The 22,952-nt window shown below is 43.8% G+C and overlaps 1 protein-coding gene across 1 annotated transcript in view; it reads right to left on the reverse strand.

Annotated features, from left to right (window-relative positions):
* The window catches only part of RAB1A (RAB1A, member RAS oncogene family), a 37,848-nt gene extending 15,363 nt beyond the window's left edge, over positions 1–22,485 (reverse strand). The window contains exon 1 of the mRNA XM_062209550.1: positions 22,234–22,485. Within this exon, the coding sequence (XP_062065534.1) occupies positions 22,234–22,256 (23 nt within the window). The 5' untranslated portion in view covers positions 22,257–22,485. The remainder of the gene's footprint in view (positions 1–22,233) is intronic.
* Positions 22,486–22,952: the final 467 nt, after the last annotated feature.

Raw genomic sequence — 22,952 nt, forward strand, 5'->3', positions numbered from 1 at the left:
AACCATGAGGCTGCAAAATTTATGAATATTTTCTAATTGTGTTACATATGGTTTCAAGAAATAGGCAATTTTAAAAAAACATCCTTTTCAATTACCATTTTTAAATTTTATGAACACAGTAATGTTATTTTATAATATTATTTGCATATCTAACCATTCATAGTTCAAAGCCATCATAAATACTTTGAAGAGTTAAGTACTCTGTATAAGACAATCTGGGGCAGATGCTGTGCACAGTGGGTGAGGCCGCTACTTGGGAATTCCTTTTTTCTTCTTGTGTGAGGCATTTTCACATTTTTAACTCATTTCATCTCACAACACTGATAGTGGATGTACTATTGTCACATTGACCAGTCTGAGAGATGAGAAAACACAGACGTGACTTGCTCACAGGTGAACAGCAAACGTGCCTTGGAATGTGCTTCCTCTGATCCCAAATTCAGAGGCAAGAGATTGGGATGAAACTCAGAGTCTGCCTCAACAAGGGAAAACCTAGAGAGTTCTTCCTTTGCAGATGAATCTCTGCAATGAGGGGTCAAAGATCTCATGTCCATGACACAATCTTCTCTGCTCTGAGTACCCTCCACCCCAATTCTCCACCATGCCACTTAGAGGTTTCACTTTTAACACTGTCTAAATATTTCTCACAAGGGCCTCTCAGAAGGCCTTTGCCCCTTGTGTCTGTTCCCTCTCTAACAAGCTGCTTGGGTGATCTTCACACTGTGTGACTCACCGGCTATATTTGTCTTTTTTTTGGGGGGTGGGGGGGTAGCTTAAAGTGTATCCCCCTCCCCTGGAAAAAAACCTTTTATTTAAGGAACACAAATTTCTTTTTTTTTTTTATTTTTTTTATTTATTTTTTTATTTTTATTTTTTTTTTTGACAGGTAGAGTGGATAGTGAGAGAGAGAGACAGAGAGAAAGGTCTTCCTTTTTGCCATTGGTTCACCCTCCAATGGCCGCTGCGGCCAGTGCATCGTGCTGATCCGAAGCCAGGAGCCAGGTGCTTCTCCTGGTCTCCCATGCAGGTGCAGGGCCCAAGCACTTGGGCCATCCTCCACTGCCTTCCCGGGCCATAGCAGAGAGCTGGCCTGGAAGAGGGGCAACCGGGATAGAATCCGGTGCCCTGATTGGGATTAGAACCTGGTGTGCCGGCGCCGCAAGGCGGAGGATTAGCCTGTTAAGCCACGGCGCCGGCCCAAGAACACAAATTTCTTAAGTACAACCTTAGGAATATAATGATTCTTCCCACCATACCCGCCCTCCCCACCCCACCACCTCTGCCCGCTCCCATTCCCAGTCCCATTCTCCATTAAGATTCATTTTCAATTAACTTTATACACAGAAGACCAACTCTATACTAAGTCAAGGATTTCAACAGTTTACACACATGCACACACACACAAACCTGAGAACAAGTTTTACAGTTAACTCTCATAATACAACTCACTGACAGAGGTCCTACATGGGAAGTTAGTGCTCAGTGACTCCTTGTAGTTAATTTAACAATTAACACTCTTGGGGCCTGTGCTGTGGAACAGCGGGTTAACGTCCAGGCCTGAAGCACCAGCATCCCATATGGATGCTGGTTTGACACCCAGCTGCTCCACTTTCAATCCAGCTCTCTGCTATGGCCTGGGAAAGCAATAGAAAATGGCCCAAGCCCTTGGGCCCCTGCACCCACGTAGGAGGCCCAGAAGAAGCTCCTGGCTTCGGATCAGCACAGCTCCAGCTATTGCGGCCATTTGGGGAGTGAACCATCGAATGGAAGACTGACTGACCGACCTCTCTTTTTCTCTCTCTCTCTGCCTCTCCTCTGTGTAACTCTGACTTTCAAATAAATAAATAAAAATCTTAAAAAAAATAAAAATAAAAAAAATTAACACTCTTATGTATGACGTTAGTGACCACCCGAAATTAACACTCTTACGTATGACGTCACTGACCACCTGAGGCTCTTGACATGCATGAGCTGCCTAGGCTATGGAAGCCTTTTGAATCCACAAACTCCATCAGTATTTAGACAAGGCCATATGCAAATCTAAAATTAGAAACTGAAATAGCAAAATTTAGTAAGAGTCAAGACTAATTTAAGACCTTAAATAAATGTATTTACTCTTTGTTTCTCAAGAGTTTGGATCATTAAGTTTTTAAGCCTACATGTAATTTTAACTATTTTAAAGATTTATTTACTCATTTTAAAGGCAGAATTACAGAGAGAGGGGAAAGAGAAAAGAGAGATCCATCTTCCATCTGCTGGTTCATTCCCCAATTGGCCCCAAGGCTGGGGCTGAGCCAGCCTGCGGCACTGGCACCCCGAGGTCTAGTCCCAGTTGGGGCGCCGGATTCTGTCCTGGTTGCTCCTCTTCCAGTCCAGCTCTCTGCTGTGGCCCGGGAAGGCACTGGAGGATGGCCCAGGTACTTGGGCCCTGCACCCGCATGGAAGACCAGGAGGAAGCACCTGGTTCCTGGCTTCGGATTGGCGCAGCGCGCCGGCCGCAACATGCCAGCTGTAGTGGCCACTTGGGAGGTGAAGCAACGGAAAAAGGAAGACCTTTCTCTCTGTCTCTCTCTCTCACTGTCTAACTCTGCCTGTCAAAAAATAAAATAAAATAAAGAGATGAGAATATAAACTATTTAGTATAAAACAGTGGAAGGGCCAATCCCAGAATCCTTGTTTCAATTTTCAGCTTAGAGCTCTATATCTGTTATTTATGATCTGAACATAATCTTGATGTTCAATGATACACATACATACTCATTCCTATACTATTTTTACATGCCAGCACTAAAATTTACTTCTTTCTTTTTTTAACACCAGAACAGTGAAACTAAAGTTTAGAGACAATGGGTGTCATTATTTTAGATAGCATTAATTTATTATAAAAGAGATATGGAAATTATTTACATGAGGAAAGATTTCAGAACTGCAGTGGAACGGGAAGCTTCATGTGATGCTGTTTCAACAAGGATTTCTTTTTTTTTTTTTAATATTTATTTTATTTATTTGAAAGAGTTACACAGATAGGTAGAGACAGAGTCTAGAGAGGTCTTCCATCCGATGGTTCACTCCCCAGATGGCCACAACAGCAGGAGCTGGGCCGATCCGAAGCCAGGAGATTCTTCCGGGTCTCCCACGCAGGTGCAGGGGCCCAAGGACTTGTGCTAATTTCTACTGCTTTCCTAGGCCACAGCAAAGAGCTGGATACGAAGAGGAGCAGCTGGGTCTCGAACCAACGCCCTTTTAGGATGCCAGCACTTCAGGCCAGGGTGTTAACCTGCTGTGCCACAGCACTGGCCCCTCAACAAGGATTTCAATCTACATATTTTCCAAGAATGCCACCATCTCTAAATAGAAAATAATCCTTGTTGTCTACAACTATGTTGCCTCCATATTCTGGAAGAAGTTCTTTATCTCCAACTTTCACACTAACTGGTTCAATCTCTCCACCCTTTCCTTTAGCGCCTGACCCAACAGCTACTACCACTGTTTGCAATACTTTTCCTTGAGATTTTTCAGGGAGCATAATGCCTCTTTTGGTTACCATTTCTGAGGTGCTCCTCTCAACCAAGATCCGGCCAAAGAGCCTGCCATGGCCCCAGCGCTCCCACAAGGAGAGACCCGCACACCAGCAGGTGAAAAGGCCAGGCACCGTGAACAGGCCCTCACTTCACTCCCCCACCACCACCACCACGGCCAGGCGTGGCTGCATCAGCCCTCGATGGAGCACTGGGATTCGCCCCAAAGGCGCTGTGCAGCCCACTGACTTGACCCGGGGGCGGAATTCTACTATACCTTTTAAAACATCACTATTAAGAGCCCTTGGAAGAGTATTAATTAAAAAATTACAGGGGCCAACACTGAGGCACAGCGGGTTAACGCCCAAGCCTGAAGCACGGGCATCCCTATGGGCGCTGGTTCAAGATCCAGCTGTTCCACTTCTGATCCAGCTCTCTGCTGTGGACTGGGAACGCAGCAGAAGATGGCCCAAGTCCTTGGGCCCCTGCACCCACGTGGGAGACTCAGAAGAAGCTCCCGGCTCCTGGCTTCGGACCAGCGCAGCTCTGGCCATTGCGGCCATCTGGGGAGTGAACCATCGGATGGAAGACCTCTTTCTCTCTCTCTCTCTCTCTGCCTTTCCTCTCTCTGTGTAACTCTGACTTTCAAATAAATAAAATAATTTTAAAATTACAAAAACAGATTTTAGATTAAAAATTCCACTTAGGTAAAATGTGTTTTCTTCAGAACTATTTATTTTATTTGAAAGTCAGAGAGAAAGATCTTCCACTCACTGGTTCACTCTCCAGATCGCTACAACATCCAGGACTGGGCTATTTCTGATCCAGTTTCCTGCTAAAGGCCTGGAAAAAGCAGTAGAAGATGCACCCTCGTGGCAGACCCAGAAGCAGCTCCTGGCTCCTGGCTCCTGCCTGGCCCAGCTCTGGCCATTGTAGTCATTTGGGGAATAAACCAGCGCGTGGAAGACCTCTCTCTCTGCCTCCCTCTTAACTCTGCTTCTCAAAATAAATAAATAAATAAATCTTAAAAGGGGGGCGGGGGAGTGGGGCAGGTAGGACACAAACCAGCACCTATAGGGATACTGGGGTCACAGGTGGTAGCTTCTCCCACTACAACAGTTTCATAATGTCTTTTTAAAAAACATTTACTTATTTGAAAGGTAGAGTGAGTGAGTGAGCGAAAGCAAGAGAGATACAGAAATCTTCCATCAACTGGTTCACTCCCAAAATAGCTACAACAGCCAGGGTTGGGGTCAGGCTGAAACTAGAAGCCAGGAACTCCATTAGATCTCCCACATGGGAGCTGTCATCATCCCAGGTACAGGAGCAAGGAGCTGGCATGTAAGTGGAGTAGCCAGAACGCAAACTAGCACTCTAATACGGGACGAGGGCTTTCCATATAGAGGTTTAACCAGCTGTATCACAACACCTATCACAGGTAAAATGCTCTTCTTTTCATGATAAAGTTATTTAACTGCCTGAAATATGAAGTAGGACAAATCAGCTTGTTTCTGAATATAAAATGCTGCTTGGATTTCTAAAACCCTAGATGAGGCTTTTAAGTGAAATACTGTTATGTGAAGACATTATGGAACACTCTGTTTAGTGCCACCTCAATTTTTAAAAAAAATATGAAAAAATGGACACTTCTAAATTCTAGGATTATTACTAACATTTCATTTTTTGTACCTTTTTAACAGTTTATAGTAAATTTATATTTACTTTTATAACCAAGAAAAAATTCTATTTGAAGGGAGTAAAAAACATTAGTTTTACTCAATGACTTAAACACCCTTGCACATTAATGTAGCACACATCGTAAAAAAAAATGATTTCTAAATAGGTACAAAAAGTCAAGGATGTAAGCTGATACCACTGGCACATTCCTGATACAGCCACAGTAAATGAAGTTAGTTTTTTGGATTCACTGGGAGTAAATTTTCTTCTTTTCTCATGAAATAAAATTTAGACTATCAGACACGGTTCATATGTCAATGAATATTTTACAACAGAAAGTTGACTGGGCAAGCTTTTGCCATAGCAGTTAAATCACCACTTGAATACCCACATCCCATAAAGCAGTGTTTGGTTTGAGACCTGGCTCCTCCAGCTTCTTGCTAATGCAAATCCTTGGAGGTTGCACATGATGGCTCAACCCCTGTCACCATCATGAGACAGATGGAATTCCAGGTTCCTGGCTTCAGCCTGGCCCAGCCCTGGCTGTTGCAGGTCATTTGAGGATGAACCAAAGGATGGAAGATCCTTCTCAGCCTGTTTCTCTCTGCCTTTGAAATAAAATGAAAACAAATTAAAAATATACATCTTAAAAGTCGACACCAACACAACTTTAAAAAATGTATTTATTCAAAAGGCAGAGCTACAGAGAGAGAGAGATCTTCCATCCACTGTTTTCCTTTTTTTTTTTTTTTTTTAAGATTTTATTCATTTTATTTGAGAGTTAGAGTTACAGACAATGAGAGGGAGAGACAGAGAGAAAGGTCTTCCTTCTGTTGGTTCACTCCCTAAATGGCCACAATGGTCGGAGCTGCGCCGATCCAAAGCCAGGAGCCAGGAGCTTCTTCCCAGTCTCCCATGTGGGTGCAGGGGCCCAAGGACTTGGGCCATCTTCTGCTGCTTTCCCAGGCCACAGCAGAGAGCTGGACTGGAAGAAGGGCAGCTGGGTCTTGAACCGGTGCCCATATGGAATGCCGGTACTGCAGGCAGAGGATTAACCTACTGTACCACGGTGCCGACCCCACTGTACACTGTTTTTACTACCTAAATGGCTGGAACAGCAGTGGCTGGGCCAGGTCGAAGTCAAGAGTCAAGAGCTTTGTCCAGGTCTCCCACATGGGTGCGGGGGCCCAAGGACTTGGGCCACCCTTAGCTGCTTTCCCAGGTGCATTAGCAGGGAGCTGGATCAGAAGTGCAGCAGCTGGGACTTAACTTGGTGCCTATAATGAATGCCAGAGTTGCAGGAGGTGGTTCAACCCACCACACCACAGTGCCAGCCCTAACATTAACAAAACTTTCAACATCCTACCCTTTGATAAAATATGCCAAGGAAGAAAAAAGTACTACAAGTGAGGACTATGGTGTATAGTTAGTACTGTTTTCATCCAAACAGTACTCCAAAATACAAACTTTGTAATGTCAGCTCTGATAAAAACACCTCAGAAAATACCTATCTGTAAAAGTTCTATGGAAACTAAACTATCTTTTCCAGAATAAAATCATTTACAATATAAAATTCACATTATTTTACCTTCTTGAAAGGAAATGTCATAGGAAAACAGCAAAGCACTAAGCAAATTTAAAACAAAATCATGGGGCTGGCATTGTGGCATAGTGGGTAAAAAATGCCACCTGCAACTCCAGCATCTCATTTGGGCACTGGTTCAAGTCCTGGTTGCTCCACTTCCAATCCAGTTCCCTATTAATGCATCTGGGAAATCTGTGGAATATGGCCCAAGTACTTGGGCCCCTGAACCTACCTGGGAGACCCTTAAGAACCTGCTGGCTCCTGGTTTCAGCCTGGCCCAGCCCTGGCTATTGCAGCCATTTAGAGTGAACCAGCAGATGGAAAACTTCTCTCTCTCTCTCTGCCTCTGCCTCTCCCTCTCCCTCTCTGTAATTCTTTCAGCTAAATAAATGAATCTTTAAAAAAAAAAAAAAATCACTGTATGATACAGAGGCAAAATTATATTTAATGTAAAAATTATCAAGATTATTAAGCTACACACTTCTCTAATAGCCTTTTTGGGTATATAATATTTAATAAAATACAGTGTTTAATAAAAACTTGGGCTGCAGGGGCAGGCGTTTGGCTGTACCCTATATCAGAGTGCCTGAGTTCAATGCCCAACCCTAGCTCCAAGTGCAGCTTCCTGCTAATGCAGACTCCGCAAGCAACAGTGAAGGCTCAAATCATTGGGTCCCTGCTACCCCACAGGAGACTGGTTCTGCCACCCCACTGGCCTTGCAGGCATTTAGGGAGTGAACCAGAAGATGGGAGCTCACAGGTTTGCTTGCTCTTCTCTCGAGCATACACTCTCGAAAGCTCTCTCCCTCTCTCTCCCTAAGCTTCTCAAATAAAGAAATAAAATTTTAAAAAACAAAAAAACTTGGGCTACAATGACTGAGCTTGACATTTACTTTTTTTTTTCTTTTTTTTGACATTTACTTTTCTTTTTCACTCAGTCTGAATATGCTCCACATAGAACACAACACAACAAAAAATTAACTTTCAGGCTGGAATATTTACTCCTTGTTGGAGGTAAGAGGTAAAAAACTCTAGTTACTTCATGAGCCCCTATAGCATATGAATTTTATAGTGAGCATATATTATTTTTATAACAAATTAAGTTTAAGCAAGCTGGCACCGCAGCTCAATAGGCTAATCCTCCACCTTGCGGCGCCGGCACACCAGGCTCTAGTCCCGGTCGGGGCGCCGGATTCTGTCCCGGTTGCCCCTCTTCCAGGCCAGCTCTCTGCTATGGCCCGGGAGTGCAATGGAGGATGGCCCAAGTACTTGGGCCCTGCACCCCATAGGAGACCAGGATAAACACATGGCTCCTGCCTTTGGATCAGTGCAGTGCGCCGGCCGCAGCACGCCGCCCGCGGCGGCCATTGGAGGGTGAACCAACGGCAAAGGAAGACCTTTCTCTCTGTCTCTCTCTCTCACGGTCCACTCTGCCTGTTAAAAAAAAAAAAAAAAAAAAAAAAGTTTAAGCAAATCATTGTTAAATTTACTTGAAAGACAGACAGAGAGATCCATCCATCTTCCATCCACTGGTTTACTACCCAAATGGTCACGACCAGGGCTGGGATAGCTCTCGCACAACAGTGGCAGGGGCCCAAGTACTTGGGTCATTTTCTGCTGCTTTCCCAGGAGCACTAACAGGGAGCTGGATCAGAAGTGGAGCAGCTGGGACATGAACTGCTGCTCATATAGGATGTCAGCAATGTAGGCAGAGGCCTCTTGAATAAACATTTAGATGTGGACCAAACCAATGTAATGGTCAAAATAAACAGTCCAAATAACCAACTGACAAGAACGTTAAAGGACAACAGTCTTCTTCAAATAAAAAAAAAACAAGTAATTTTTAAAATCTGTCCCCATGGACAACCACTAATATTGCAAGGTTTTTTGGTTTTTGTTTTTTTTTTTTTTTAACATTTAGATATAACACATTAATTTTCTAGATTACATTATGGTTCTGTTCAGAACACTTTCAAAAATTCAAAGCTGGAATTCTGAAAAGGCAGGGAGCTCTGGTATAGTACTTAAGAAAGTGACACAAAGACAAAAAGGGCAGTCTTCCCCACCCCATTGTATTTGAAAGGCAGTAACAAGAGGTAACAGAGAGAGATAGGCTGACTGGGAGAGATCTTCTATTTGTCAGTTCACTCTCCAGGGTTGAGTAAGGTTGAAATCAGGAGCCAGGGCACTCCACTGAGGTCTCCCACATTGGTAACATGGGTCCAAGTACTTAAGCTATCACCTACTAATGCCCAGGATGAACTTGAACTAGGCACTCTGTACATGCCCAAACAGCAACTAATCTTGAGCCAAATGCTCACCTCAAATAGAGTATAGTCTTAAATTAATTAAATAATTGCTTAAATAAACAGTGGGGAAAAAAAAAAGGAGACCTAACTTTCTACATCCTAAGCTCTCAAAATCTGTCTTGGAGCTGGAAAGACCCATATTTGAATTCAGGCTCTATTGCACAGTAGTTAAAAGATCTCAATGCAAGTTCTATCATAAGCCAACTTCCTCATCTGTAAAAAGATTTGATTAGCACCAACTGCTATCTAATTGGACATATCAGAATTAAAAACAATGTCTAAAACACCTAGCACATTATAGAAGCAAAACAAATGGCAATTCATATTTTCTTTCCTCCTTCCAAACCATGAAGTAATGTAAAATTCCCAGAGCTACAGACCAAACCTTTCAAGCTATTTATCCAAAGCTTCTGTTCAGATGATGAGTGACAAAGAACCAAACAGCTGAACAGTAAGATCTAATATAAAAGTTTCAAAACTGCCAGCTAAGAGGTGTAAGTACTATGATTATGCAAATCACAACTCCCAAAGACTAGCAACACAGAAAACATAATGTGCGGACAGATATTTAGCACAGCAATGAACATACTGCTTGTGATACCAGCACCCCATACAGAGTGCCAGGTGAGTCCCAGCTGCTCTGCTTCCAATCCAGTTTCCTGCTAATGTATCTGGGAAGCAGGGGATGATGGCTCAAGAACTTGAGTCGCTGCCACCTAAAAGAAATACCAGCATGGAGTTCCTGGCCCAACCCTGGATGTAAGCAGTCATTTGGTAAGTGAACCTCCCTCTGTCTCTGTCTTTCAAATGAATAAATCTTTTTTTTTTTTTTTTTTTTTTTTTTTGACAGAGTGGATAGTGAGAGAGAGAGACAGAGAGAAAGGTCTTCCTTTTTGCCGTTGGTTCACCCTCCGATGGCCACTGTGGCTGGCGCATCGTGCTGATCCGAAGCCAGGAGCCAGGAGCCAGGTGCTTCTCCTGGTCTCCCATGCAGGTGCAGGGCCCAAGCACTTGGGCCATCCTCCACTGCCTTCCCGGGCCATAGCAGAGAGCTGGCCTGGAAGAGGGGCAACTGGGATAGAATCTGGTGCCCCGACTGGGACTAGAACCCGGTGTGCCAGTGCCGCAAGGTGGAGGATTAGCCTGTTAAGCCATGGCGCCGGCCTCAAATGAATAAATCTTAAAAAAATAAAATAAAATAAAGCATGGCTTGAGGGGTAGTCATGGCCCATCAGGTTAAGCCACAACATCCCATATCAGAGTGTTGGTTCAGTTCCTGGCTGTTCCCCTTCAGATCCAGCTTCATGGTAGTGCTTCTGGGAAGGCAACAAATGGTGGCCCCAAGTACTTGTGGGAGACCTGGAAAGAGTTCCACCGAGGCTCCTGACTTAAGCCTGGCCCAGCCCCAGATGCTGTGAACATTTGGGGGATAGAATCAGTGGATCTCTGTCTCTCTTCCTCTCAGTCATTCAAATGAAAATAATTAACAATAAATCTTTAAAAAAAAAAAACTACTGGCGCCAGTTCCAGACTAGGTTGTTCCACTTCTGATCCAGCTCTCTGCTTTGGCCTAGAAACGCAGAAAATGGCCCAAATCCTTGGGCCCCTGCACCCATGTTAAGAGACCCAGAAGAAGCTCTTGGCTTCAGGTTAGCCCAGCTCCAACCATTGCCGCCATTTTGGGAGTGAACCAGCAGACGGAGGCTCGCTCTCTATCTCTCTCTGCCTCTTTAAGTCTGCCTTTCAAATAAATAAATAAATCTTTAAAATAAGTAAACAAATGGGGCTGGCGCTGTGGCTCAGCAGGTTAACACCCAGGCCTGAAGCACTGGCATCCCATATGGGTGCCAGTTCTAGTCCCAGTTGCTCCTCTTCCTATCCAGCTCTCTGCTATGGCCTGGGAAAACAGCAGCAGATGGCCCAAGTCCTTGGGCCCCTGCACTCGCGTGGGAGACCTGGAAGAAGCTCCTGGCTCCTGGCTTCGGATCGGCCCAGCTCCTGCTGATGCGGCCATCTGGGGAGTGAACCAGCGGATGGTCTCTCTGTCTCTACCTCTCTCTGTAACTCCGTCAAATAAATAAAATAAATATTAAAAAAAAAAAAGTAGTTAACCTTTTAAAAAATAATAAAAATAAAATAAGTAAACAAATAAATTGAGCAATAAGTATACTGGTTATGGTAACCTTGAAGTAAATGTTACTGAAATAATTGGAGAATTGAAAACTTGGAACTTAATAGGTTAACTTAACTCTACACAAGCTTTAAATATCAACCCAATACAAGATGTAACAGACAACGTGAAGACCGATTCATACATATTGTGTTCCTCACAAACCTCTCAACAGTGAGGATTTACTTATTTATCTGGAAGTCAGTTACAGGGAAAGAGGGAGAAACAGAGAATTTACTCCCCAGAAAGCCAAAAGAGTCAGGGCCAGGCCAGTCAAAACCAGGAGCCAGTTTCATCCTAGTCTCCCACAAGGACTTGGGCCATCTTACACTGCCTTTCCAGGCACATTAGCATGGAGCTGGACTGGAAGTTTAGCAGCTGGACTCGAACCGGCGCCCATTTAAGATGCCAGCATTGCAGACTGCAGATTAACCTGTTGTGCCACAGAGACAGCCCCTCTCTTAACATTTTTTAAAAAGGCCTTGCCAATTAAGAATTTTTAAAAGCAATAACCATAAAATATGTAAGTGGCTTAATTATAAAGTTGGATTTTAAATTCCTAGAAGTAACCACATGCAGTCAAGTGGAAACAGCACACCTAGACTGAGAAATCACAGGCCCTTAAGTTAAAATTCCAATTCTGCCACTTACTCTGAATGTCCTTGGGCAAGTAAATCATTAACCCCTCTGCATCTGTTTTGTCATCTCTAAAAGTAAGACACTTTCTTCAGTTATTGCGAGAATCAGCAAAAATAATGTACACATGTAAACTTTTGGGCCGGTAGCAAGAAAAACTGCCTGTATAGAACCCACCCCAAGACCAGCATCAACGGTCCTGCAGAGTCCTCAGTGCTGTACCTCTTCAGTTAAAGCACCATCAATAAAACTTAACCAAGGATTATCACAGGCTCCTTCTCCGGCATTATGTTATGCCATCCTACTCTTTAAACCTATCACAATATTTAACAATCATTAACTGTTATATTTATCATGGTTTTGAGGAGTCATTTCTTAATCAACTTTTAAGTACCTGCAGCAGAGTACATGCTTTGCAACTTGAAACAAGCAAGTAACAGAAACAAGTAACAACAGAAAAATTTCAACTCCTAACATACTCTGATGGTAAAGGGCTATTTTCTTAACTACTATTCTTCCAAAGTGAAATTAGCTATGTACATACAGCCACGGGAAAATTGAAAAAGTTTTCTACAAGAAAATGTTAAGGTACAGAAGGAAGAATGTAGGTAACAATGTGAAAAACTTTAAATCAAAACCACCTGCACCTGCCATTTACACATATTCTAACATCTTTTCCTAAAATATTCATGCTAAATAATTTCCAAATACCAGTTTACTCTCGAGACTAAGAACTTAGGTTGTACTAACTGCATTTTATTTTTTAAAATATTTACTGGAAAATCAAAGATAGAGAGGGAGAGAAAAAGAGACATTCCATCTGCTCGTTTGCTCCCCAGATGGCCTCAATGTCCAGAGCTGGGCCAGGATGAAGCCAGGAGTCAGGAGCTTCATCCCAGTCTCCAAAGTGGGTTGCAGGGGCCCAAACCCTTGGGCCTTCTTCCACTGCTTTCCCAGTTCATTAGCAGGGAGCTGGGTCAGAAGTGGAGCTGCTGGGACATAAACAGGTACCCATACAGGATGCTAGTATCGCACGCAGAGGGTTTACCCTCTACACCACAACACTGGCCCCAGGTACTAACTGCATTTTAAAGATAAACAGGCTCAAAAGCTCAAATAAATTGTATGCGGTTAAGTGAATCTGTATCTGAATCTAGGGTGTTTTTTTTTTAAAGATACATCTATTTATTTATTTGAAAATCAGAGTTACAGAGAGGCAGAGGGAGGGAGGGAGGGAGAAAGGGGAGAAAGAAGAGAAAGAGAGAAAGAGAGAGGGGGGTCTTCCATCTGCTGATTCACTCCCCAAATGGCCTTAAGGGTCAGAGCTGTGCTGATCCAAAGCCAGGAGCTTCTTCCAGGTCTCCCATATAGGCACAGGGGCCCAAGGACTTACTTCAGCCATCCTCCACTGTCTTCCCAGGCCATTAGCAGGGAGCTGAATCGGAAGTGGAGCAGCCGGGACTTGAACTGGCACCCGTATGGGATGCTAGCACTGTAGGCAGCAGCTTTACCCACTATGCCACAGTGCCAGCACCCTGAATCTAGGGTTTCCAAATCCAAATGCTATGTTCTTTGTATCAGAATTCATCCTCAGTGACTACATACTCACATGTTTAAAATGTCAGCAAATATATTTAGACCCACATTTATAAAACCTACTAGCATCAGACCACATATGAATCAGTACACAGGACCTGACCAAACACAAAGAAAAACTGTGATTCTCTGCTTAAATTAATTTACACTTGTGTCACAGAATAGGTCAGCTCAGCTCAAAAGAGCTTGGTTAGACCTCTTTCTCAAACTTACTTTCAAAATAAATAAATCCTTTAAAAAAAAAGGAAAAGTGTTTTATCACAGCAGGTTAAGTCTTCGACTGTAATGCCAGCATCCCACATGGGCACCGGTTCAGTCCCTGCTGCTCCATTTCCAATCCAGCTCCCCACTAATGGCCTGGGAAAAGCAGCAGCAGATGGCCCAAGTATTTGGGCCCATGCCATCCATGTGGGAGGTCTGGAAGAAGATCCTGGCTCCTGACTTCAACCTGGCCCAGCATTGGCCATTGAGACCAATTAGGGAGCAAACCAGCTGATGGAATGTCTCTCTGTAACTCTGACTTTCAAAATAAATAAATACATCTTAAAAAAAAAAAAAAAGAGCTCGGTGAAAATGCCTAACGTATAGCTCAGACTTCATTAGCTTCACTAAGTGATAAATAAAATGGCTCTTCACCAGAACAGGTGCTCACTACCAACCCACATTACCTAATTATTCATATTATGTATTCACAGAGTTATTTCAAATCACCTTTTATAAATTTATCAATTATTTTTATAAATTTCATCTAATACTCCCAATACACTTAAGTAAGAGTATATTATATATTAACAAATCTATATGGATTTAAAGATACTGTGGAGATTACTTTTTTTTTTTTTTTTTTTGACAGGCAGAGTGGACAGTGAGAGAGAAAGGTCTTCCTTTTTGCCGCTGGTTCACCCTCCAATAGCCGCAGCAGCCAGCGCGCTGTGGCCGGCGCATCGTGCTGATCCGAAGCCAGGAGCCAGGTGCTTCTCCTGGTCTCCCATGCAGGTGCAGGGCCCTAGTCCCGGTCGGGGCACCGGATTCTGTCCCAGTTGCCCCTCTTCCAGGCCAGCTCTCTGCTGTGGCCAGGGAGTGCAGTGGAGGATGGCCCAAGTGCTTGGGCCCTGCACCCCATGGGAGACCAGGATAGGCACCTGGCTCCTGCCATCGAGTCAGCGCAGTGCGCTGGCGGCGGCAGCCATTGGAGGGTGAACCAATGGCAAAGGAAGACCTTGCTCTCTGTCTCTCTCTCTCACTGTCCACTCTGCCTGTCAAAAAAACTAAAAAAAAAAAAAGAGTAACTGTCCTAAACCAAATTAGTGGAAAACATCTATAAGCAGAGTAGAAAGGACAAAGTATAATTCTATTTATTACTACTAAACTAAGGGGATACATTCAGAGATGTTAAATCTAACATTGTTCTTGGAAACTCTGATTACATAATTAACTGTTTCACTTTTAAAACTTACTAACTGGAGGTGCAAATGACATAAAATGCCCTATATAAGGACCTGGCCAAATGGCTGCACATACAGCAAGCACCTGTTCAACGGCAGCTATTAGTTTTTAAAAGTCCTGCTTTCAAAGAATGGTCTCCCACATGAGCAAAGACATGCACACGTGAAACTACTTGTTAGAATTAAGAATCTGGGACCTATGTTATAGCACAATGGGTTAAACTGCCTCCTCCAACATCAGCATCCCACGTGAGGGCCGCTTCCAGTCCCGAACACTTCACTTCCAATCCAGTTCCCTGCTAATGGTCTAGGAAAAGCAGCAGCAGATGGCCCATGTGCTCAGGCCCGTCACCCACATGGGAGACGTGGATGGAGTTTCCTGGCTCCAGGCTTCAGCCTGGCCCAGCCCTGGCTGTTGCAGCCCTTTAGGGAGTGAATCAGCAGATAGATTTCTTTCCCTCTCTTAATCTTTCTCCCTCCCTTCCTCTCTGTAACTCTGGCTTCCAAATAAGTAAACAATCATTTAAAAAAAAAATAAGCATCTACAGGGGCAATCTTTTGGAACAGCAGTTAAGTGGCACCTGGGACACTGCATCACATGCATTCCATATCAGTGCCAAGTTGGTCTTGGCTATGCCCCTTTTCCAATCCAGCTTCTGGCAAATGCACTGAGAGGCAGCAGACAATGGCTCAAGTCCTTGGGTTACTACCACCTACAAGGGAGTCTGGACTGAGCTCCATGTTCGTGGCTTTGGCATGGCCTAGTCATGGCTGTTGCAGGCATCTGTGGAGAGAATCAGTGGATGAAAGAACTCTCTGGGTCTCTCTTTCAAAGAAAAAATGAAAATACATAAAAACTGACACCAAATTTTTAAAAAAATAATTAAAAATCCACAAACACAGAACAGAAAAAACCTAACTGGACAGAATGTTCCAGCCAACTGAGCCAACCAGTCACAAAAGTACCAAGAAAAACTTCATTTCCTACTTCTTTTGTATTCTACTTCTCACATGTTTAAGTCAGCCAACAAACCCACAAACAGTTCTTCTGCTCCTCAGAACCAATTTTTTGCAAATATCATTCTACCATTTTCCCTTTAGAATCTGAAATACCCAGGGTGGTTCAAAAAAAGTCAAGGCCTAGGTTTTCTTCCTTAAATTCTATTCCAGACATCAAAGGACCAATCTCAGCTCCACCCCCTACAGGAAAAACAGAGAAATAGGCTGACCACTCCCTTCTTCCTCTAAGGAAATCTGGGCATTCTGCCTAAATCTCTTACTAAAACTCCAAACTGTAGTTCAAAGACTGGTAAAAAGCTGATAAGCTACACTTTTGAATTATCTCATGCACTGGCAACCTACACCCATTTTCTGTTTTTCTTCATGTTACAACATTCAAAGCTGATTATTTAGCAAATCATGAAAATCTCAACACCTTAAAAAGCATTTTACTCTAAACATCCTAACATAGAAGAGCAAGCCAGGAATAGGTACCCTTAGCAATAGCAAAAAGCAGCTACTGTTTTAAAAATTTGTTTGAAAGGTAGAGTGACAGAGATCTTCCAATTGCTGGTTCTCTCCTCCAAATACCTGGAACAGCCAGGGCTAGGCCAAGATAAAACCAAAAGCCCAGGATCCAACTGAAGATATCACTTGCTGCCTCCCAGGGAACACATTAGCACAAAGCTGGAATCAGACGCAGAGCTGTCAAACCCAGGCACTCCAAAAGGAGATCTGAGTTTCTTAAATGCTGTGCCAAACACCCATTCCAAGATGCTATTCTTTATTATCAAAAATGACATTTAACTAGCAAAAAGTGAAACCATCCCATAGGTATAGTCAAAACTGCCAAGGAGAAAACACACATACACATAACTGCAGCCAAAAAGATTACTAATAGGATGTGAATATAACATGTTAGCACACAGATGTATTAAGATCAGTTACAGAATAAAAAGACCAAATATCCAAGAAATAAAATCACTCAGAAAGCAAAATTCTCTTTCAAAGCCAACTAGATGGTTGAAAAAAAAAAAACTTATTCTGTAACTCTTTCACCTTTAGTACAACATATTTGATGGTTAAAAAAATAAGTCAACACCCCTCATTTTAACTTAATTATGATAAAAAGGGAAAAGAAAAAAATTTTTTTTTAATTTTTTATTTTTTGACAGGCAGAGTGGACAGTGAGAGAGAGAGACAGAGAGAAAGGTCTTCCTTTTTGCCGTTGGTTCACCCTCCAATGGCCGGCACACTGCGCTGTTCCGATGGCAGGAGCCAGGTGCTTCTCCTGGTCTCCCATGGGGTGCAGGGCCCAAGAACTTGGACCATCCTCCACTGCACTCCCTGGCCACAGCAGAGAGCTGGCCTGGAAGAGGGGCAACCGGGACAGGATCGGTGCCCCGACCGGGACTAGAACCCGGTGTGCCGGGGCCACAAGGCAGAGGATTAGCCTACTGAGCCGTGGCGCGCCGGCTGGGAAAAGAAAATTTTAAAACGCAAACTTTCACTTCTTATCTTTAAATGATTCTCACGATCATCCCGTTCATACCAATCCCTTTTTTTTTCCTAAAAGATTTATTTATTCATTTGAAAGTCAGAGTTACACAGAGAGAAAGAGACAGAGATCTTCCATCACTGGTTCACTCCCCAAACAGCTGGAATAGGCCAAAGCCAGGAGCCAGGAGCTTCTTCCAAACCTCCCACATGGGTGCAGGGGCCCAAATACTTGGGCCATCTTCTGCTGCTTTCCCTAGCCATTAGCAGGGAGTTGGATCAGGAAGTGAACAGCCAGGTCTTGAACTGGTGCCCATATGGAATGCCGGCACCACAGGCAACAGAGTTACCTGCTATACCACAACACCAGCCCCCATACCAACCTCTTAAGATGCACTTTGTGGAGACTGTATACGGCAATTAAAAATTTAAATTATGTCAAGAATTACATGCTGATTGTCTACAGACATAAAAAAATCTGGATTATTTTCTTTAAACTTTTTAAGTTTTTGAAGCAATCACCACTAAAAGCCATAAAACCAACCAAAAAAAAGTCAAGAAAGAAAAACCCTTACTTTTAATTGCTTTCTACCTTTTTAATAAAAAAAAAAAAGCCAGAAATGATCTTATCAATGACATTGTTAAACAAATAAAAGAACTGACTAAACTGCTTTAAATTTCAAATACTGAAGTTTGTTTTTTTTTTTTTTTCAAGATTTATTTACTTATTTGAAGTCAGAGTTAGGGAGATCTTCTACCTGCTGGTTCACTCTTTTTTTTTTTTTAAGAGTTATTTATTTATTTGAAAGTCAAGAGTTACAGAGAGAGGAGAGACAGACACAGAGACAGGTCTTTCATCTTGTGAGCCGCTGGTCCACTCCCCAATTGGCCGCAATCGCAGGAACTGCACCGATCCAAAGCCAGGAGCTTCTTCCGGGTCTCCCACATGGGTGCAGGGGCCAAAGCACTTGAGCCATCTCTACTGCTTTTCCAGGCCATAGCATAGAGCTGGATGGGAAGTGGAGCAGCTGGGACTCGAACCAGTGCAGGTGGTGGCCTTACCCACTATGCCACAGCACCGGCCCCCTGGTTCACTCCTAAACTGGCAGCAAGAGCTAAGGTTGGGCCAGATCAAAGCTAGGAGCCAGGAGCTTTTTCCAAGTTTTCTACATGGGTAGCAGGGGCCCAAGGACTTGGGCCATCTTCCGCTGCTTTCCCAGGCACACTAGCAGAGAACTGGATAGGAAGTGGAACAGCAGGGACTTGAACCAGCACCCGCATGGGATGCCATGGTGGCAGTCAGCGGCTTTACCCACTGCACCACAATGCCAGACACCAAACACTTTAAGTTTTTAAAAAAGGATTTACATGAAACAGAGCACTGGTCAATTTAAAAAGTCAAACCATGCCAAAAAAGAAAAGTTTTTAGACTGAAAAAATTTTGAAATCCTAGAATCATATTTTTAAAAGGGGGAGGAGGAGTGTGCTAAAAACAACTTAATTATTTTAAGTGTTTTGCATTACAGAACTACAGCTGATCCAAGTAGACTGCTGTTATTTCTTCTTGGTTTACTGGCACACTCAAGATAAATACACACGCATTATTCTTAAAACATTACTTAAAGATGAGAGAGCCAAAGTTATTTTCTTAACACTAAAAAAAAGCACTAGAAGCCAAGGGATTATGAAAAATGCTTCTGGTATGAGAATAATGCTAAGTATTTCTTAACCAGCATGCTGAAATAAGCACTGCCTGCTTCACCACATCACTTAAAAAAAAACAAAAACAAAAACTTCAGATTTCCATAAAAAACAAAGTTCTTCTACTTTTTCCCTAATTCAGACTGCACTTCCAATTGTTTGCCTTCGTTTGTAGTTGATAGGGAAATCATACAAACTTTCTACCTTAAAGTTAACCATGGGTAGGTCATTTCTCCCAAACTGGCCTGATAAAGGAAAGCAGTCAAAAGGATGGCTTAAAATTCAATTACTGATGTATTTTTCCCCTCACTCCTAAAATAAAAACTTAAATATTGTAAAGAACATTCAGAAATTATAGCTACCAACAGGTAATCTTATGTCAGCCAATAAACATCTACCAGATTCAGCAACACCCTACAGCAGATTTTTAAGTTTTTAAAAGGAACAAGATAAATTAGACAACAATCCATAGCAAGCTAATATTTGGGAGGATACATTAACTAATGAACCATTCTGTAATTCTGGAATAAGGGAAGACACTCATCCATGAAAAGTGTTAATTAAGAGAAAGCATAAGATTTTAAAGTTTAGAACAAGGTGTTAAAGAAAATATATTCAATAATAAGAAATGCTTTCTTTTTTTCTTGTTTTCCAATTACTCTTACAATGTTAAACTTTGTTAAAGACAAAAAGAGATCAATGAAGTCAGATTGGTAAAAAAAAAAAAAAATCTGATTATTGGTTGCCCCCGATCTTCCCTAAAATAGCCATCTTTTACTATCACCCAAAGATATTTTCATTAACACTTTTGCAAAGGTTTTCCCAAACTACTGGACTATTTTAATAGACAGTCCAGAATACAAATACAGTAGGCTAGATATTGGCAAACACGATGCCAGAAAAAAATATATAAAAATATTTTCTAAGTTTGACTCTGCTGGGATCATTAATCTAAAGTTCTTAAAAGAAAGGATGATCTGACACTACACTTACTTAAATTCTATAGTCCTTGCCATTTATTGGCCATCCTTCCTTTTTGCCCCTGGAAAAATCCTCCTCGATCCTTTCTGCTCTTCCAAATCTCACTGCTAATAACATCCTTACAGGTTTCTTTTCCAGAGTCTTCCAAAACCCAATGGGCAAGCCAAAGTCACTACAATCCTCTGAAATACTGTTGCTCCAATCTATACTGCATATTTGGAACTTGCTATATCTACTGACATTTGATATGCATAAAATCTACATTCTATATTCCATTTATAAGCTCCTTGAGGGAACTTACAAAACCATAGCACTGTTAAACCCTAGCACTATCAGAATGCCTTATATGAAAATGATTTCTACCTCCAAAAGAATGTTCTTACCATTTTCCAAATTCGTCTGGAAGTATCTGAATCTCACCACTACATTGATAAGGATGACTCCTATTTATCATATTTTACAAAAGGAGAAACAAATTCTGAAGCTGAGCAATTTCTCAAAATCTCATTCAACTAATTAATTTTCAAGGTCTATTTATAGTACTAAACATATGTGGCAAATATAGGAACCTCCCTGAACAGCAGAGGTTTAAAAAATCTCCATATAGTGGTAAATCCAAAAATTCATGTTCTTTACTGCTTCCAGGATAAACACTAATTAGGAACCTTACATCAACTCTGGCTAACCATGCAACACCAACTTTGTCCTCGGAGCCCTTGATAAAGAAAAAAATGCCAACTTAGCAAATTTTTCAAGTAAAAAATTCTAGTAAAATCGCATAGCTTCTGTTTAGTACGAAAAGATATTTCAGCATCAAACCACAATATTACAAAATTTGAAGTCAGAATGCGTTTTGCAACAGTCATGTGACACACACATGACAGTCAGCTAAACTGAAGAGTTGACTTTTCAGGGGGATATGTCAACCAGTAACTGACCAAAGCAAGAAATAAAAAAACTTTTGGGACAAATACTAATTTTTGCTTTAAAAATCCTCCTGAAAAGGTTCCCGGCGCTGAAGAATACCAATTAAATTATCAACTTTTCATTAATTTACATATATGTAAACTGTAGAAGATTTTTTTTCTTAGGGGCCATAAGGAACTCAACTAAACTCTTCCCCAAGGCAAGTGAACACTAGTTCCCAGGAAAAGTGCCAGGTGTGTCACATCTGTTGTGGTGACCTCTTGAGTAAGCAAGGAAAAGAAATGCATTAACTTTTCATGACACGTCATGGAAGCTCATTCCCTATCTGCAAGCATTCAAGTAGGTAACCCAAAACCTACACGATCTACCACAGGTCCCACTCGTTTCTCTTTCAACTTGACAGTAGTCCTTGTCCAATTCGGTAGTACCCTTGGTTTTAGTTCTGTTTTTTTTTTTTCCCCTCCCTTGACCTATAGAAGACACAATGACTTAGGTGTCCTCTAACACCACAATTCTCCCAAATGTCCAGGGCTTTGGGAGGGCGATGGACCCGGCAAGTTCTTAAAGAACTCCTCCAGGAGTTAACTCCAAACGAGAAGCAAGCATTTTAAATCGCTGCTCACCATCTCTCCGCTCCTTCCCCTCAATCCCACGCAGTCCCGAGAAGCATCCATATTACCTGCAACCTGGCGGGGAGGGTGGCACGCCAGGGAACCAGCAAGCTCAGGATTTACAAGTAAAGCTGGTTTCCAACCCGGCGATCCTGACAGCTCCGCAGAGTGCGGGCGCGGGGTCTGACAGTGCCCTCTGGGGGAGCTCTCCCACCCCCCTCCTCTCCTTAAAAACAAACCCCCCTTCGAAAGTTACTGCCCCCGGAGGAAGCTGACCCTTCAGGCCGCTCCGCCACCGGACTGCCCAACGCCCCAAGGCCCTCGGCAGCGGCCCGGCACTCAGGCCCTGAGGCGGACCCGGCCCAGGCCCGGGCGGATCACCTCTCCGGCCGACCCCTCCCCCCGGCCGCCCCTCCGCCGTCAGACAATGGGGCCCGACTCCCGGCCTCCAGCCTCTAGGGCCCCGTCACCTTCGCCTCCCTCGGGCCAATGCCCGCGCCCCTGCCCCAGCCCTCCTCGCCCCGCTTCAGCTTCCCAAGCTGGCCCACCGACCCAGCCGACCGGTGTTCTCCTGCACTCACTATTCGGGATTCATGCTGGACATGTCACTGCAGCTGCCGCCGCCGCCACCGCCGCCCTTGCTGCCGCAGCCGCCGCCCTGACTCTCCGCGCCACGGGTAATCGAAGGAAAGGAATGAGATGGGCTGTTCCGGGAGAGCAAACGTCTTCCCCCGCTCCGTCCCCTTAGAACACAATCAGCAGCCGCCGCCACTCAGCTATCGCTTCCACCCAAAATGGCCGCCGGCGAACCAGGAAATAGGGAAGCCTCGGACCAAGGGGTCTTTACACGGCCCGGAGGGCGGCCGCGCCGCGTGGCATGCCGGGAAGGAGAGTCGCGAGCGCAGCTACACGCGCCGAGGGCCGACGGTGCGGCCAGGCGGCCGGGACTCCGCTTCCCGCCAAGCCCCGCGACTCTGGTGCATGCGTACTTGAGGGGTTGTCGCCCGCTCCATTCCCCACTCCCTCACCCCCCACCCTCCGCCCCTCCCTGCTCCCCTCCCCGTTGACTCGCTGGCTAGGACTTCGCTCGGACTCCCCCTAGCGGATTGGCTACGGCCGAGAGGCCCCGGTGATGTCACCAGTGAGACGTGGCAGCCTGGCAAGTCAGCGCCCCACGGGGGAGGGGGTGGGAAGAGGCAGAGGGCGGTACCGGCCGGGGCGGAGGATGGGGGGCACGGTGGGACCGCGGGGCGGGAGGGGTCTGGCCTGGTGGGACGGCCCGACTGTGGGTGCAGGGGCG

Source organism: Lepus europaeus, chromosome 13, assembly GCF_033115175.1.
Source record: "Lepus europaeus isolate LE1 chromosome 13, mLepTim1.pri, whole genome shotgun sequence".
Lineage (NCBI taxonomy): Eukaryota > Metazoa > Chordata > Mammalia > Lagomorpha > Leporidae > Lepus > Lepus europaeus.